This window comes from Thunnus maccoyii, chromosome 8 (genome assembly GCF_910596095.1).
Source record: "Thunnus maccoyii chromosome 8, fThuMac1.1, whole genome shotgun sequence".
Taxonomy (NCBI): domain Eukaryota; kingdom Metazoa; phylum Chordata; class Actinopteri; order Scombriformes; family Scombridae; genus Thunnus; species Thunnus maccoyii.
The window spans coordinates 8,468,104-8,486,997 of NC_056540.1; the positions used below are offsets into that span (position 1 = coordinate 8,468,104).

Here is an 18,894-nt window from a genome sequence, read left to right on the forward strand (position 1 = left end):
TGTGAACACACATACAGTAGTTCTGCTGATAAAATGTTTTGAAGCCCCTGCAATGCCTTTCTGTGTTTGCTGTTTTGCTCATTGTGCATTCAGTCATAATGAGAGCTCTAATACCGTTGCTCCTGGAGAGGGAAAATGAAACTTCAAAATTCGTCAAAGAGATTATAAAGAAGTATCAAGCATTTGAGAAATTGGCACAAGCGAGTCTAATGTCTTGGAAGCTCACACATACGTAATGAACCACATTTTTGTCAGGAACGGACCAGCTTGGCTTTTAAAAGCCACTGGAGCTTTTCCAAACAAAACTTTCTCTGGCAGCTGCACACAGACAAATGGATATGTGTCTAATGAAAGGCTTTTAGGGGGTATTGTTTTTTTGTTTTTTTTTCTTTAAGTATGGCCGGAAGTTTTGTCCTTGACATACATTCAGAAAAGTATGTAGGTGGAGGAAATATGTAATGTGAGATATATGTATGTGAATTCTTTGTGCTGCCTTTCTCTCAGCGGCACAGCTATTATTTTCAAAATTTACAAAAGTGGCATTACAACATTTAAAAAGTTATTACACATGTAAATGAGCTATTTGTCTAACCATGTCTCAAGTAACGCCAAAGACTTTTGATCTCACTTCCTCGCCTCAGGGCTCGCCCCGGCTGTACGCAGCTGTCCATGTACATCATTCATCCAAATATCTGCAGTGTAATCACTTGTGCAGAAACCCTCCCTTATATTCCACAGAGTGAGGAACTTTGAGGTGCAAGTCAGCGGTTTTTATTTTGTGTGACCAGAGCCGGAGGCTGTCATTACACTAATGCAGCACTGCTATCCAACAAAGGATCTGCCACCAGGAAAAAAAAATCCTCCAGACCACAAAGAACACAGAACTTAGGATAATAGACTGCCCTACATTACAACCTGACATGCATTTGCTTTTTTTAAAATATGCAATTACTCATCATTATACCCCTGAAACAGCAGATTTTTTTTTTTATGTGGTGGAGAGGATATCATGAGCTATCTTCAAAGGCGCAGTTCATACATTAATGGAAAGGAATCACTTGCAGATACACTTTGTCGATTACATTTTGCAGCAGTTTTGGGATTGCATTAGTGATTAAGACTAGAAATGTCTTCTTTTTTTTTAACAGCAATCCCAGCTCTGTTAGAATCCACTTGTGAAGAATTGTGATGTTTGAAGTTAGATTTTGGTTTATAGAAGCAGGTCAAATCCTATGAAAAGGTGCCACTAAGCAAGGCACTTAACCCCCATCTCCTACCATGTAGCGACTCGATCAATTGCTGCGCTGGACGGTTCAGTGTGAATGTTATGAATGTGAAGCAGGATGCTGCTACAAAACAGCACCCAGGCTCAGTCAACCTCCCAGGATAAATACAGATCAGATTTATTGTATAATCTTCTTTCCAGTGAACAGACAGGTGACATTTGTTAACCACCACGGAGCAGATACTATAGTTGTCAAATCATCATTATTGTCCTTCTTATTATTATTGTTCTTATTGTTCTTATTGTGCTTCTTTCTCTCTCAACCCAACCGGTCAAGGCAGATGGCCGCCCACCTAGAACCCGGTTCTACTTGAGGTTTCTTCCTGTTAAAGGGGAGTTTTTTCTAACCGCTGTCGCCATATGCTTGCTCATGGGGGGAATGTTTGGTCTCTGTAAATTAAAGAGTACAGTTTAGACCTGCTCTATGTGAAAGGTGCCCTGAGATGACTTCTGTTGTGATTTGGCGCCACATAAATAAATTGAATTTAATTTAAATCAATGTAGTGGAGTAAAAAGTCAAGTATTTCCCTCTGAATTGTAGTGGATAAAGTGACATATAATAGAAATACTCAAGTAAAGTAATTTTACTTGGATATGTAAGTAAATGTACTTGGTTACTTTCCACCACTAATTACTATTAACTGCCTTTTAAAATAAGCTTTAGGACACACTGTCAAAATGTCAACAAAATAAGATATTATTGTTGAGCACAATAGACAATAGATTTTTGTTTGCTCAAATTAAACTGTGATAATCATTTCTCCATTGCACACTCAGGATTGAGGCACAAATATAACGCAATAGAAAGCTTGATTATTTTTAGATTGACAAATTCCAGACAGTGTGACCCAGTCTGTCATGATACAGACTATCAAGATAACATCCGCGTGGCAATAACTGCAGTATGTTGTTGCAAAGATCTATAATTGGGGCTGATACAACGAGCTGATTTTATAGTGCTGTGAGCAGTGATCCTAACAGCATGAACACTGCTCAGCCTTCACCGAGTCACTCAGTATTCCAACTAAAATACTTTCTTAAGCTTCACCTCACAATCATGCCTTCTGGAGGCAATTCAGCTAAATAAATACATAAATAAATGAATAACACTCCCAAGTTATCAATGTAATAGATTTTTTGCCGTAGATGTCAGAAAATGTTATTCTAGGAATCTGCATGTTTGTGTCTTCTCTACAGGCCTCCTAAGTTTGAAGATATAATCAGCAATTTATCGACGTTTTACATTTGCTGATGTTTATGCAGAGTTTGACTTGCAGCTAAAAAATATTCTGAGGGTATTTGATGATTTTTCAAATATTTCATATGTAAGGAGACTTTCCTGAAAATATATAAAACTCCATGCTGAGCTTAACCAGACACCCAACTGGAAAATGGAATTTGAGAATATCTTCAGTCCAATAACTCCCAGTGCAAACAAAGCCAGTGCTGAAGTTCCAGTGGTTTAATTGGAGGGATCATAGCACCATCCCCTTATTGGAGTTTCATCTATTTCACCGTCTGGGTTATGGGTTTATTTATATTACATTAAGTCTTGTATAGATCCCATTTAAAAGCAGTCAAGTAAAAGTGAATGATGTTGATTCACCTGAGCCATTTTGATCTCATTTTGACTTCAGTTATTGAATGTCAGACCACTTCTCCCTAAGTAACAAGCACCATGCATAATAAAAATATTTAATAAAAGCAGCATTGCTTCATTGGACCAGCTCCCTGAGCACTGATCTTTGAAAACATGACATTTACCGAGAAGGCAGAAAACACTCTCAGCTACTTTCTCTAAAGGCAAATTGGCCCCATTTGGTTTTACCCAACAGTTTAAAGTTGGACCATCATAGACCTTAAAATCATGTACATGATGTCTGCTGAGGCCAAGTAGAGCCACAAGCATTTGTGCAAGGAGCTTGGTCTAAAGGGAGCAGTGGTGAAAGAAGTATTCAGATCCTTTACTTAAGTAAAAGTACTGGTGAAACAATGCAATACTCCATTACATGTAGACGTCCTTCATTCAGATCCCTACTTAAGTATATCAAGTACAGAAGTATTATCAGCAACATATACTTAAAGTATCAAAAGTAAAAGCACTCGTTCTGCAGCAAAATTGCCCCTCTAACTGATATATTGTCACATATTATTAGGCTTTTAACACTTATGCATCCATGTATAAGCAGCATTTTACTGTTGTAGACAGTCAATGTGGAGCTAATTTATTTACTTTATATACAGGAGGGCCCCTCCAGTGGGTCACAGGATAAATCTAGGGGGTCTTTAAAATCTAAAAAAAAAAACATTGGCTTTTTAAGCAGATTAAAAATAAAAACAGACACAACAGACCACCTGAAACATATCCAGTCCAGCTAACTCATTAAGCCCGATGTGATACTGCTGACCAGGCGTCTGTGCTCCAGGTTAAAGAGTTGCTGCTGGCGTGTGCACACACCTTATTTGTGCTCTTGGATCTTGGTCTTTCATTCCCGAAAGGGTCTGAACCTGACGTTTTCTGCTCTGGTTTCTTTCAGTGGACACTGCTGGTGCACCACCTCAGCAGGTGACTTTTACAGAGCTCTTACTATTAGCTTTGTTTGCACGTGTCTTTGGACACCCCTCCGTGAAACTTTTAGGACGGCAGCTCCCCAAAGACCGCTTTTGTTCTCTGGTCGGCTGCTGAGTTAATCTTAGGTTGTAGCTGTGTGTTTTTACAAGCAGCAAACCTTTAGAGGAAGAGAACAGGGGTTTTTTTCTTGTCTTTTTTTTTGCCTTATCCTGTATTCAGCTCTGGCACGCAAAGCCCAACCTCTACCTAAGTAGAGTGAGCAAGTGGAAAGCATCATCACACGGTTTGGAAAGGATAAAAGGAGGATTATTACATTGAGCCAGTAAAGCACTTCTTAAAGTTTTTCTGTCAAAGTGCCCTTAGAGAGACATTTGGCCACGGATGCTCATTTGAGGGCTTTAATTTGAGGGAAAAGGACCATTTCAATTAATTTACTGCAGAGCAGTGATGTCTTAAGGTGGGCAGATAATGATGAAGCCAAACCTATATTTTTTTCTGTCACTGTTCTAACTGTTCAGTGAAATTAGTAACAGTGATGTTGACAAGATTTTGATAGTCCGGGGAAACATAAGGAGGATCCTGGCTGGGAGATAATGTGGTTAGTAGTGTGTGGTGACATTAATAAATTATTTCAGGTCACATCAAATGGAACAATATGGGAAGCAGCGCCGCACAGTTTGAATCTTTTAAATTGGAAACAGTGCAGGACCACCTTCAGTCAGTATCATATCCGAACAGCCTGGCCCATCTGGGGGTGCATTAAAGGATCTCGTAAATTGGGGGTTTTGGATCATCCCCCACCTACTTCTTTACAGCAAATAAGTTACATGTTCAGACAGGCTCAGACTGTCCCTCTGCTCCTCCAGTACCCCCAACATCCATTATGATTAATAGAGGCAAATGCCAATTTAAAGGACCGGTTGTACCAGCTTGATCTTTTGTAAGATATTACCCAACTAACTTTAAAGGGGCACTTCACCAATTTTTCACATTGAGTTCAGTTTATTCATCACAAGAAGTACTGGGCACAGCCTGGGAAAACAGATGTATAATGTCTTCTGTGTCCCTGGACTGAGTGCTCCAAAGTGTGAGAAAACAACCCCGGTGATGTCATCGGGGTTATCTCAGCTTTGGTTTGGAGATTTTTAAAATCTTACAACAAAAAAATAAAATTCTATAACAGAAAGCATGCATAACAAACTGAGGGTGTGGAGTTTAAAAGACATGGGTGTTTACCAGGCGAAGAGGGTCTAATGAAAGATGCTATTAAGTTGCATCATGGGAAATGAGTACCCCTTTAAAGTGGACACCACACGCAGTCAACATTCTGGCATGACGGTGATGTGCTCCAGGTATAGATTAGAGAATAAGTGCTTATATAGCAGACTAGGGATGGCTCTTGAATATTGTAAAAAATAAAAATGGTAAATTGGTGAAATGCACAGCACCAATCACACTCAGTAATCAGGAGAAGCTGGTTGAACCCGTGGAAATTAAGTTTAGACTGAACACACGATGACCAGGATTTCCAAAAGCTATACTGGCAGCAGCTTCATGACTTCAGATGAGGTTAAATACACTTTTTATTCACAAGTAAAAATATTAACAGCAAACATTCAAAACACAAACTCTGCATTTGTTATACTAGCAAGCTGTTGCGTTTATGGGCCTGCGCTGTCTGGGCCTGTTGATCATCTACATCAGTCTGACTGGTGATGTACAATATATAAGCTACCGGGCAGATGTAAGAAAATATCAGAATGAAAAGCAATCAGGTCAATTAAAATCCACTGCTGCTGTCCTCCTGTGTAACTTACTGGTTTCTGTTGGGGGTGTTGGAGGAAGAAGAGGAGGGGGGGACTGTTTAAGCACAAAGTCATTGATTGTCACAGCAGAGGAAAGCGCTGCTGGGGCTCCAGAGCGGCTATGTGTTGCATGCCTCAGCGGGGAAAATGTCTTCGTATGCAGGCGGCAGTTCACTGGGGAGCGGGTAGGAGAAAGGGAAGCAATGATTGAGCTCCGGGTCCGTGGGCGAGTATCCCGGCAGCTCGATTGACGGGTGTCCCCCGCACTGCACTTCTGCACCTGTCTCGTCAAACATATTAAAAACACCCAAATTGATGTAAGACACCGGCTGGAAATCCGCCAAGGAGCAGTCCCGCTCCTCTCTGAAGATGATCGCCCCGGTGCTCTGCCTCTGAGACTGTCTGCTCCTAGAAAACTGCGCTGTTTTGTACCTTTTGATGATCACCAGGTTGATGAGCCCGAGGAGGCACTCCAAGGTGCTGAGAACAGTGGAGATGACCAGACTCCGCTGGTAATCCCTCAGCTGCTCGCAGGCAGGGTTCACAACCACAGAGTGGAAGCAGTAATGGGAATATTTCCTCTCCACCAGAGAAGCCGTGTCCCCGTCCACTACCGCGCCGGAGAAGGCGGTGAGGACTCCCAACAAGAAGACCACAACACCGAGGAGAAAGAAATTCCTGCAGCCGGGTTTCTCCATGCAACAGAGCAGCGCGGTGCCCAGCAGGACCTGCCCGATTCCCACAAATAGCCCGGAGTAGAAAGCCCCGGCCGCGGCGCCGAGGTGGAAATGCGCTTTCACCGTAGATCCCAGCGAGACGCATCTTAATCCAACGACAACTTCGCTCAGGGCGCACACGAAGAGGAGGGTGCTGGAGAAGACGGTGCACAGTCCTTTCCCACTCAACTTCATTATATTCCACCTCTGCCGCTCTCGATCCCTCTCCCCCCTTCTTCATCCTCCTTCGTCCTCTCCTCCGTCTCCTCTGGAAGCACTCTCACATTGGGACATCATCTGCCGGTGACTCCTCCGGTTCAGAGCGGGCGATCCGCGCCGCTGTGGCGTCTCTCTCGCATCCCCGCCGCTTTACCAGGAATATATAAATAATTAATGCCTGGAACGCGTTCCTGTTTGCACTTATCGATAATCCATACACAACCAATGATCACTTTACCCCCAGATCACCTAACTGCCCATCAGCAGCATCAGACTCGTGAAGCACTCTCAAAAAGCACCAAAAGTTTTTTTTTTCCCCCTTTTTTCTCTCTCTCTCCTCCTGAAGAGAGAGTCTCGTTTGCAGTCCGCCAAGTCGCCAGATTGAATAGTGTGTGGCGTTTTGTGGCAGGGGAAGGAGGCGGCTGCTAGAGCCCGAGATTCTTGAGGGTCCTGTGGACCAATGACCAATGACCCACAGGCCTTCAAATCACTGCTGCACTCCTACAGGGACTTTAAATGTCTCTAATGCGCCCCGCTGTAACTTTATGTTATGTTAAACGGAAAGGTGGGGAAACGACTTCTGGTTGGTGATCAAGAAAAGAGCCGCCAACAGAAACAGAATTCATTGGCTTTCAGGAACATTCATTTCTTCACACACCCTTAAAGACATTAGCCGTCCCAGGTACCAGTGACTTTGGTACCAGTGACTGTGAGGCAGCTCATGTCATTTGTACTGGTGGTAAACATTCCTGCCAATAAAAAAGGTGGATAACCTGTGTTTTGGTGGAATCAAATTTCGATAACACGAAGATATGATATGAGTTGCCATGATATGTCTGCGTCATCCTTGCATAATTTTCTCATAAGGGTTGTTGTTTGTCAGGTGGATCTTTCTGGAAACCATAAACAAAAGCATATAATAGAGGAGGAAACAGTAGCGTTGAGTGTGTGGAGGCTGTGCGCTGTCCGTGGTGCTGAAACCTCCAGCCCGGGCCAGATGGCAGCTGATTGGACTCCTCAACATCTTCCCTTTCAGTAAAACCCCCCAAAATACATCGAGTGTTTATGACTGCAGGAGAAACTATACTTCTCACGTTTTATTTAGCACAGAATCAATAACCTGTTGTGTAGGTGGAGACATAAGTGGTGTCTGTTTGTTTTTGTTTGGGGTTTCGTTTTTTTTTGCTCAATATTAAAATGACCTTGATATGATGAAGATTCTGGGGGCAACAGGCAATTAGAGAGAAAACAAAAGAAATAAAAGTATCACAAAAGGCTCATTATTGTTCAGAGAAATTCTTTTTAGTTCCAAAATCAATGTAGGACATGCCGAGTGAGTCATCAAAATGCTGTAATGCCTAACAGAAGCTCATACAGCCCACAGTCTAAAAGTAAATGTTTGAGTGTGAAGTCCAATATGTTCCCTGTTAAAAGACAAATACAGGCAGATGAAGGGGATATTCCATAAATCACTGTAATTAGAGCCTCTTAAAAAACATTTCAGACATACAGAGATTTTATATTGTTACAAAGTTCATATTTGGTCTTCAGCTTTGACTTCATGTGGAAGTTTAGTGCTAATTAGCGTTAGACACAAAGTGGGCTGATGGAAATTTATCAGACTATTGGACAAATGATCATTTTGACCTGGTGATGACATTATGAGTTAGTCTAAACCAAAGTGATTACAACTTATCCTGAGGGTGACATTAATGTCTGCACCAAATATCATAACATTCAAAAGGCTAGTTGTGTCACTCAAAACCACAAATGTGAACCTCCACACCAACAGACTGATACTGTCATCCCTACAGAACCTAACTAACATGGCAAAAAACAAAGACATGTCATGGAATCCAGAGCTAAAAACATTAGAAAAATGACAAAATTAGTTCCCAAACTTAAGAGTCAACCATCTGAGAGAAGTTCAAGGATATGTGAAATGATCCTGTGATGTGACCTGCTGGCAGACTGTTGCAGATTGTTGGATTTGTTTCCAATTCATTTACCCTGAATATGAAAACTTTCAGAGGACAAGCATGAGTTTTTGACTTAATGAACCAAACGTTTGATGGGTGCAGGTGAGAGAATTACACTGGGGGAAACCCTCGCCCATCCATTCATCACAATGAGCCACCTCATTGACTGTACCAGTACAGCTGCCAGTAAGTGTGTGTGTGAGTGTGAGTCTAATTAGGTCATTATTACTTTGCATAGATCTGCAGATAAGAGAAGGTGCTTTGAGTGCTGTGAATGATGAGTTGATGATCTGCTGATTGGTTGATTGATTGGCATTCCTGCTTGCTGGCAGTGGGTGTCTCTGCCAGTGTGGGTCAGTCTGTTGGCAGTGCTGTGGATGTCAACACCATCAACAGCAACAGTGAGACTGACTGGACACATCACCACACAATCTCTAACCTGAGTAGACGAGGCTTCAGCAAGAAAATCCACAACCCTTCAGTTCCAGTATTGTATAATGTCCACGCTCTGCTGATCAGCAGATTCAAACCAATTTTCACATTTGTTGTTCCATAATGTGGGCGTTGTGAAACCTTTAGAGACTGTAACTGTGATTAAGAGCTATACAAATAAACTTGGACCAGGCCAGCTTAGAAAATGGCTTCAGTTAACTCACAGTAGGAGCAGTCACAGGTACGCAGCACGCATTTTAATGTCAGGGAAAGCTACTGAATTCAATTGTCCGACAAATTTGATGAAGCAGAAGTTGTTAACAGCATGTCTTTCTTCAGGGCACAAGAAGAGTCCTGCTCACCTCCATCACACAGATAATTTCCCAGTCATGGTCACAAACCTGGAAGATGCTGTTACTGAAGAGAAAAAGTAATTCTCGTCCTAATCAGTGAGATCAGCCTGCACACAAGGCTGCATGAGGCAGAAGGCTGCATACTTCTGTAGAATGAACTAAAATCTTGCTTTAATGTCAAAGTGGAGAAGATTCTTTGGATCAGAACATTAACACTACATTGTCTTTACCCCAGCAGTATTAGGACCAGTTGAAACATGGACTTCAGTGTCATTTAGCAACACAGAACAAAGCAGATAGATCATTCACATTGTGGTAAAATCATCTTTCCCCTAAAAGAGCAGTGTTTCAGTGGTGGAAGAAGTATTCAGATCCTTTACTTAAGTAAAAGCACTAATGCAGCAATGTAAAAATACTCCATAACAAGTAAAAGTCCTGCATGAAATAATCTTATTAAGTAATAATAAATAAGTACTTAATAATAATAAGTCTAAGCAGCTTTTAACTGTTCATATATTTGTACTGCTTTATATACAGTTAGATAGTTTAGTCCAGTGGTTCCCAACCTAGGGGTCAGGCCCCTCCAATGGGTCACCAGATAAATCTGAGGGGTCCTGAGGTGATTAATGGGAGGGGAAAGAAGAAAAAACAAAGTTCTGATACACAAATCTGATTGATCTGATTTTTGGTGAAATATTGGATCATTTCAAAGACCTCATCATGTCCTGTACCATGTACCTAAAAATTGTACTTAAGTACAGTACCTGAGTAAATGTGCTTAGTTACTGTCCACCACTGCAGCTTTTTAGCTTAAATCAGTGTGTGAGTGTGTGTTTGTGTGCCCCTTCAGCTGTGCCAAGAGTCAGCTGTGAGGGGACCGCTTCGGCATCTGAGATGCAGTTTTACAGCAGCAGTTACAAGAGCAGTGACAGGTCAGCCTGTAAAATCCTGTGTTAGCCTATAAATATTAATGAGTCTAAAGCAGTGTCTCCACTGTTGATGCCTGGAAGTGGGAGGGACTCAAACAGTGTTTGCCCCAAAGAGGAAGTCACTCAAAACATTGTAGAGTGGATATGGAGGAGGAAGAGGATTACACCTGGCCAGGTTAAGACAAGGAGCAGGGCCTGTCAAATGACTATATACACTATTATTTAAAGCTGCACTAATCAATATTTTTATATCAACAATGAATCAAATGGTTATGTGTAAGGTGAAAGGTGTTGCTGGTAATGAAAGACTCACAGAGAATTATCACCCAGCGTCAGTTCCCCTCAGCTCAAGAGAGATTTTACGGCTCTTTTAGCTTGTTATTTTGGTTTTATGGACCACGAACTCCACTATCATCAACCTCATTTTCAGCTACAGCCGGGAGCTGTGTCAGCGAAAAAGCGCCAATAAATCACCTGCACACTACCTGCCAGCACCAAACAGCAGGCAAACAAAGTTAGAAACTAGCTGGTGAACACGATGGAACATTTAGCCAGATAGTTTTGCCAGGAGTTGGTGGAGACCAAAACAGAGTTAAAACAAGAATGAATATTGGACTCACATTCACCAGAAACACAACTCAAACTGAATGCTTCTGTGTCTGTTGGATGTGTAAACAGACACAACTGTTTGCCAGCCCATTAGCCATATTAACTTTTCATCTGCTTGACCTAAGTGGAATCTGAAAAATCAATTAATGCAGCTTTAATTGGGACATGGTGATAATATTGCGGTATAACATTGTTTTTTTAGGCTACTTCTTCATTTAATGGCTTCATATGGAAGTTCCTTGTAAACAACTGCCTTTAAAAAAAATGAAAAGAAGCTCATTAGACTCAGTTGGATGGACTGTTTGTGTACTAATATTTAAAGCCTTTTTGAAAGCTGTCCCACCCTGAGGAGAATAACAATCTCTATGAAACACTAAATCTTTCTAGCTTTAGAGCAGAAAAAAAGACAGAATACTGGAATATAGTATTGGGTTTAAAAAAAACAATAGTGGCCACTTAAATAGTCTGAAGCTAACCACCATTATTGTATTATCAATACTTTTACAAGTGTTATCATCACTATTATCAGCCATTGTCTAAAAGTAAATGAATCCTTCACATAATCAAAATCAGTCAATTTAATACTTATGTTCTTGTTCATTTAAATTTGCACTACTTGATGTAATAATAGACTCACATCACCCAACTATAAATATGTTTAATTGGTTTCCATGGAGCGACTTTTAATAAAAGAACTTGTGGGTATTTTTTTTAAGGAAGTAAGAGTAAAGGGAACAAACAATCAATGGAGAGTGACAGTTTCTACAACTAACTCAATTGAAGAAATCAGTTTAAATCATAAAGATGCTGCTGGAGCAAAGTCTGATCATTCAACATCCCACTCATTTCATTTTGTTATGCTTAAAAAAAATAAATCATCTTCAATAAATCAGACACTCACTGGTTGGACTGGAGGCAGCAGATACAGATGAAACTAGATTATGTAATACCTAAAAGTCCTTTTTTTTCACATTCAGCTCGCTGTGGCTGCTCCGCTACGCCTTAAAGAAGATTAATAGCAGTATTTGTTTAATGAATATCCATGTAGTTTTTATTATGAGATTTTTTTCCCCCCTTCTCCACTCCAGAGCAGTGCTGGGATGATGATGATGATGGTAATGATGATGATCAGACTATTACAGCAGTTCATTAGTAAGAAAGAAGAGGTGAAGATCAGAGAGAATAGCGTGGTGGTTAATGATGATGATCGCATGATCCCAACAGTCTACAAAGGAGTTTTCTGAGTAATATTTTTTCTTTTTATTAGATAGTGACAGTGGAGAGAACATGAGGAGTCAGAGAGGGGTACGACAAACAACAAACATCCCCAGAATCAAACATGGGGCGTTGATATGTGGCTAAACCACCTGCCCACCTGGACACACCTTCAAGGGAGTTAAATATGTGGTGATCAGGTAAAACTTGGTGATCTGGTTTAAGTATTTGCCAGAAAGTGGAGGAGAAGGTAGTGGGGAGTCTATGACCCATTTAGACAGAGTGCAGAGTCTATAAAAACTGTCTATAAAAGCTGAACCCACCTGGACCTTCTTCCTGTATTGTAAGACACCTGACAGACAGCAGCTGAGGTGTGAAATGGTCGTTTAATTTAATAGGATCTTTTAAATTTGTGTATTTGCATTGATTAACTTGCCTCCTGTTATTAATTTATTCACCTATTCATTGTAATTGTTTACTGCACCCATTTTTTGGCCTGAATTTCAGTGTTTCCACTGAGCATTTTTTTTGGTGTTCCCAAGAGGATTTATTAAAATTTCAATTCATTATAAATAAAACCTTTGTTTTCGGGTCTTGTGTATTTGGTTATTGTTTGGTCACATTAAAGGATTTTAATCTTACACAGCTTTTAGATGATGAAACAGCCAGAGAAGATAATCAGCCCACTGAATCCTCTCATCTCCTCCAAGTGTCTGAAGGTATTAAACAGCGAGACAGGTGATGGGCATGTCACATGGAGTCACAAGTTTTTGCCGAGGTAGCAGGTTCCTTTCATCTGAGCTTCTACTGTCTGTTTTCTTTATTGAATCACAATGTGGAAATACAGTATTTATGCAAATATGTGCCCCCTCAAAAATCATACATGTGCTGTCAGGAGGCTGCAGAATCCCACACAGGATAAGCAGCCTTTTCTACCGTTTATAAGAAACAGATTCCTCAGAGGCAAGCCGGATCTCATCCAGGTCTGTACTGGTCTCCTGTTGATCCACTGTGTTTGTGCATGCATTTTATAAAAAAAAGTAGCCAGTGGCACCACAAGCTCTCATAATAACTGCTGTAGCGGGCATCGCATACGGACACCAGAACAGGAGACAGATTTTTGGCTGCAGTCTCTCATCTTCACCTGTATCTAATAACTTCCGTAGCCTGCAGATGCAAGGAAAGCTGAGTGGTTTGTTTTGACTTGTGCTGGGTTTAATTAGTATTTTAATTACAGACTGTCTGGGCCCCTTTTTGTTTTCTCTTTCTGGCTTTAACCACTAGGGAGCACTGTCCTCCAAACAATGCTTTTGAAGTGATGCAGAGGGTACCTGATCTGTTTTGTTTAATGAGCTCTTATTAAACAAAGTGGCTGCCTCACACTCATTTAGACTGACACAAATAACACATATAACTACAACATTTTTATCCAAGGACAAGGGGAGAAATCTGTCAGGTTGGCTGGAATATAATATTTATGAAATCTCATATTCATTAACCTGTAGTTTTATTGCATGTCAGCAGATAACCTATATAGTTTTTACTCTGTGATGACACCATGTCGTCTAGCTTTATGTTCTGTCATGTTACAACTGCTGATGACGTGTACTCGCTTAAGATCTTGTGAACAACACATCACAGTGTCGCTCACACTGAGGAAAAGCAGAGAAAAGCAAGCAGTGCAACTCTAATATCAAGAATCTAGAGAAGCTGTAATTACACACTGCTGGCGCTCTGGCTGCTTGGTTAGAAACTGGAGGGGATGGATTGTGTTGTAGTGTCAGCAGAAGTAGAAACAGCTGCATGTAGTGGAGTTAATCCATTTCCTGGCTCCGAGGGAGTCCAGGACATGAGGTTGTGTGTCAATACATGTGCTGTATGTGTCCTTGGTTAGCTCAGTTTTCTCCTGGCAGCACAGCTCAGAGGACTAAACTCTGCCCAAGAGCAAGAAAGTGGCTCATTTAAAGATATGGATTTGGACAAAGGAAGAGCTGTGACGTTATGTGAGTCATTGATCAGAATGCAGCAGCGTACCACTGCATCTCATCTCTCAGCTGCTTTATCATTACCGATAAATACTAACACAAACCACTCTCAGTATTACTACAAACAGTTTTATTCTTGTGTTTCATGATACTTTTTTCCCTCCGTTAAAACACAGTTACATGTATTCTCCAACCAACACCATTGAACAAACAAAAAATGTAGCAGATGTGAAGAGTGGGTTTACATGCACACAATACTCCATTTAAAGTCTTATTTGGAGTTTAGTCACTACTGTGTGTCTGTTCCAAAATATTGCTGTATAACTGTCTTAGGTTACCAAACAACTAATAAATTACATTTAAAAATACCACTGCGGAATAAGATACATGTCATATTCTCCTACTGATAGAATTTCTTTCTCTAATCAGATATATAACTTCAGATGTGAACCTACAATCACTCACAAAGACTATAAATTGAATGAAGTGTGCATGCAAACACACTCACAGAGGCTGCTGTCAAACAGACCCATAACTTCAGAAGACAGACTGGTATATCCAGATTAAACAAAAATGCAAAAGGTGATGATAAACTGGCTGAATCATTTCCAATTCATGATGTACGACAGCTTAATGTGTAGTTTCATGGTTCCTGTTCTTACTTTAGATTAGGGTGTGCAAAGGTAAAAAATAATCGACAACACTGAGTTTTCTATGCAACATTTGTAAATAAGATTTTAGTGAGAGAAGGACTTCCATGTATGATTTGCATTGTAACTGTTTGATGTCAGTCTCCTTGTCTTCCCTAAATGACCTTTTGTTAGTGGTTACTTGAAGAAACTTCTTCAGCGATGTACATTATAGCAATTTACAGTAATATAAGACTCTGCCAGTTGGCTCTGCTGAGGGTATTAACGAAGCATGACAGGAGTGGAAATGGTGTTAAGTCTCCCAGGGGTCTAGTTCATGTCCTACTGCCCAGATGTCGGGGCTGAAGGTTCAGGGTCATCTGCCAGAGGCTCACGGGTTCCATATTTGCTCTTTAATGAACGTCCCAAAAACAGCCAGTACTCCTTACGGACCGTGTCCTTCTCCTGCGCCAGGAGTTCACAAATCTTGAATAGATAGAACAAACACAGGAAGGGTCAGAAAACAACAAGAACGGCATCATTTTAGGGCTCAATTTTATTTCTAAAACAAGAAAATGCTGATCTCCCACAGACAGTTATCAGCAAGCAACAGGAGTCTTTATGGCAAAGATTAAACACGTGCTAGATGTCAGAAATCAACAGTCATAATTACCAAGTTGCAATAGTTTCTAAGGCTGTTTTTATAAATTCTGATTACAAAAACAGCCTCAGAGATTATCTGTGATAAAAAAAATCTTTTTGTTAACAAATCTCTTACTTCTAGAGCCCTTCTTAAGGTTTCCTTTCGTTCCTCCGCATTTTCTTTTTGATCGCCGTTCTCCAAGGCGTCCTCATAGCAATCGAAGAGAAACGCTAGAAGGTAAGGTGAACAATGCGTCTCCTTCAGCTCTAGGACTTTCTCCAGCAGGCCTGGCTGGGACGACAGACCTCTGTCTGGCAGCATCCTTAAAAAAAAAAAAATGAAAAAAAGGGGGATACTGTCAGTGAGCTTTTCTGTTTTTAATAACTGATTCTCCACTTGATTTTTACCCCTGTAGCGTGTATATATTGTCAATGTCTGAATGGGGATGGCTCTCTGATATATCTGAGGTTTAATTTGAAGAAATATTTCAGCTGGTGAAACAGATGCATAAATTCATAATAAAACAAATATACCAATGTTTTTCTCCATGCAGATTTCCTCGGTAATTTGATATATGGTATACAAAATGCGTTTTACATCTTACCCTTTCAAATAGTTCCATGCGCTTTCATTGTGGGGAGCTTTCTTGATCTGGGTCAGACAATACCTGGAATACAGAAGGGGAAAAGGAATTAGTCAATTGTATGCAGAAAAAATAATCAACTTTCATCCAACTTCAAAGGTGCAAATTAACCATGTGACCAAATCTTGTAGATTTTTAAGAAAAGTGCTTACTGAATCTCCCTCTCCAGTATGGCTGGATCAGAGAAGCCTGTAGTGTGAGAAATTACAAAATGCCTCTGGTTCCACGAGGAGTTATTCCTCACGTCTTCTTCCAAGAGGTTCTCCACAAACTCTAGCTCATTGTCCCACAGTTTGTACTCCTGAGGATTGAACAGGACAAATGTTGGCAGCGCACTTGTTTGTGTAATCATGTAGTGCTTTTAGTGGTGGCCCTGCAATGCCTGAAACAATTACTGACCAAAGAAGGACTCAAACAACACACCAAAAAACAAACAAATATGTAGAGGATTTAGTCTGGCAGAGTACGCTGGCTGTGGGCAGAAAACTGGATCTCAGCCCTCAGATATAAAGCCAAATTCTGCTCAGAGCTCCCAACACCTACCTGGATGACCCATTGTCTGTGCTGCCAGGCGTGGTAGTTCTTTGCATCTTGGCTGAGAATGTCCGCAATGAACTCCAGCTCCTCTGAGGGGTCGTTCAACCACTCTACTACCATACGTCTGTGATGCCTGGAAGAGGAGTCCAGATAACTTATTTTCAAATGTTTTCATTCAACCGAATAATTTTAGAAATAATATTTTTGAGGAAAAACTCCAGTTATTTTCAAACCTATTTCCTCATATAAGCTTTTGCAAACAAACACTTTATGAGTACAAATGTTTTGTCCAATAATGTCACATAATTCAACACCTGATTACTCTGCCGGCACTTACCAGACTTGGTAGTTTTTCGGTTGCTCCTCAATGATGGCAGTAATGTACCTCATCTCCTCCCTCAGGTCTTTTGTCAGCGCTTGCAGTAATACTCGCCTGTAGTGCCTGCACATTTTCACAAATGAAAGATCTGTTTATATTTATGCCACACAGACGCCATTGTCTTTTTGAAACACAGTAAATCATATGTAAATGAAGTAACTATTTGAAAAGTTGTTCATTAACAGCCCTACGCATCACATACTCAGAGAGCCAAAGATAAAATAAACACCTTAGCTGTGGAGGTGCAGCTTTTATGAGTCACAGCCCAGCATCTAAAGGAGAAATGGCTCTTTCCAATTTGTTCAAATATTCTCAAAATCTTTTGAAAAGAAATCTATAAACTAAGACTTTTAAAAGAAAATCATCTCTTTGGTTGTTTCTGTTCCCCACCATGTTGAGGTGAAATGAGACATTGCTAAAAAGTAAACTTTTTTTTTTCCATATTCCAAACATGCAGCATGCTCACCACACTGTGTAATTTGCCGCATTTAGCTCAATGGCATCTGCTGTCAAGGCGAAAGCTCGCTCGCTTCTTTCATCATTCTTCAGGAGTGCACGGAAATAGTCATAAACATCAGAGACTGTTGGAAGAAGTGAATATACATTAGTTTTAAACTGTGAATGTCACTGACAGGGTTTTACTACTAATTATTTGTTTTGTCTACTGTCTGCGGCTTCTAGCTTCTAGTGGTTGGTTGTTTAGATGTGCAGCTTGCAGAAAAAAGTTTGCATCTATCAATTCAGAAAGATCAGGAACAGCCTGCATTATTTATACTACATTGTAATGCAGTGCTGCATATTCTACTTGTAGTTTCATAGAATGAGAGTGAAAGTAAAAATAGTATTGACTCGTTTGAATTGCCCCATCTGAAAAGAAGCACTGTAATGCTCAGAAAAACATGCTGAAACATGTCAGTTATTTCTTTTGTCATGTTGCAAGCTACAGTATGTTGATTGAATCTGCAAGCGGCTTCCCACTTTCACCCTCTGAGACTCATAGTACTGTATGTGTCTCTTTGTAACAATCTTACACTTTTCAGAGTAGGCGATCTTCACTACAGGATTTGGTCCATCATCCTGAGGAACAGGCTCCAGGTCTGCCCACTCCTTTCTGTCTCTGAAACACACAAACACGGGGGCGGATTACTGGCTGCTGACCTACAGTACCGCCTGAAGGCAGCTAATGTAGGTAGTAGCTACTGCTCTTTACGCTTCCAGCTGCTTTAGTTTATCAAATGTAATAAGACAATTGATAGTAAAATAATGAATAAACGTTGTTGAGGACGTTACATTGACACATTTTATTTTAAATCTTAGTTAATGTCTGATATTATTATTCTTGGCAGGGGTGGGGACGGACTTGCAAAACTCAGCCATTCAATTAGCACAAGACTATTTCCATAAATGTCTGTTTGACGTTTTCTATTACTTCCAGTGACACATGTGGTAATGTAATTATGGCAGACGTTAATTAATCTTTGACATTAAACTTAAAAACCTTCCGTTAACGTGTTAATAAAAGAAATAGTAGTTAAGTTACCGTTAGGAAGCAGCTATCCGAGCTAGCCACCCAAACCTTTCTAGAAACGTTAACAAACCCTAAGTTACCTGTAAAACTTATATCGAGTCGGGTCCACAACAAAGTCATCCTCGAGGTGGTCCTCTGCCTCTACATTAAATTCTGTGTCCTCTTTGACGTCTACATATTGATTTGAAATATCCTCGACACCTGACATTGCTCTAACTTGCTAGCTGCTTAATCGCGTCTGTGTTTCGTGAGGAAAGAAGGGAACGTCACTTCCGGTGAGGCGGAAAAGGTTTCCTTTACGTACGGCGGGAAGTTTTGCACTTACAACCTACAGCAGTATTTGAGAATCATTAAAAATATAATCTGGTCGCAGAACAGATCCGCAGAGGCTCGACAGGTGTCCGTGTTTAACACATTTGTCTACATTTCGAGGGTT

At 40.6% G+C, this 18,894-nt stretch overlaps 2 protein-coding genes across 2 annotated transcripts; both read right to left on the reverse strand.

The window, feature by feature from the left end:
• Positions 1-5,510: 5,510 nt before the first annotated feature.
• On the reverse strand, positions 5,511-7,232 carry LOC121902268 (transmembrane protein 271-like). The gene has a single exon (XM_042419524.1). The coding sequence runs from the start codon at positions 6,571-6,573 to the stop codon at positions 5,782-5,784; it is 792 nt and encodes a 263-aa protein (XP_042275458.1). The 5' UTR covers positions 6,574-7,232; the 3' UTR covers positions 5,511-5,781.
• A 6,980-nt stretch (positions 7,233-14,212) lies between these two features.
• fnta (farnesyltransferase, CAAX box, alpha) lies at positions 14,213-18,868 on the reverse strand. The gene is made up of 9 exons (XM_042419015.1): positions 18,539-18,868; positions 17,962-18,047; positions 17,397-17,511; positions 16,889-16,993; positions 16,558-16,684; positions 16,167-16,315; positions 15,976-16,038; positions 15,507-15,693; positions 14,213-15,214 (listed from the first exon to the last, which is right to left on the reverse strand). The coding sequence occupies exons 1-9, from the start codon at positions 18,664-18,666 to the stop codon at positions 15,071-15,073; spliced, it is 1,104 nt and encodes a 367-aa protein (XP_042274949.1). The 5' UTR covers positions 18,667-18,868; the 3' UTR covers positions 14,213-15,070.
• Positions 18,869-18,894: the final 26 nt, after the last annotated feature.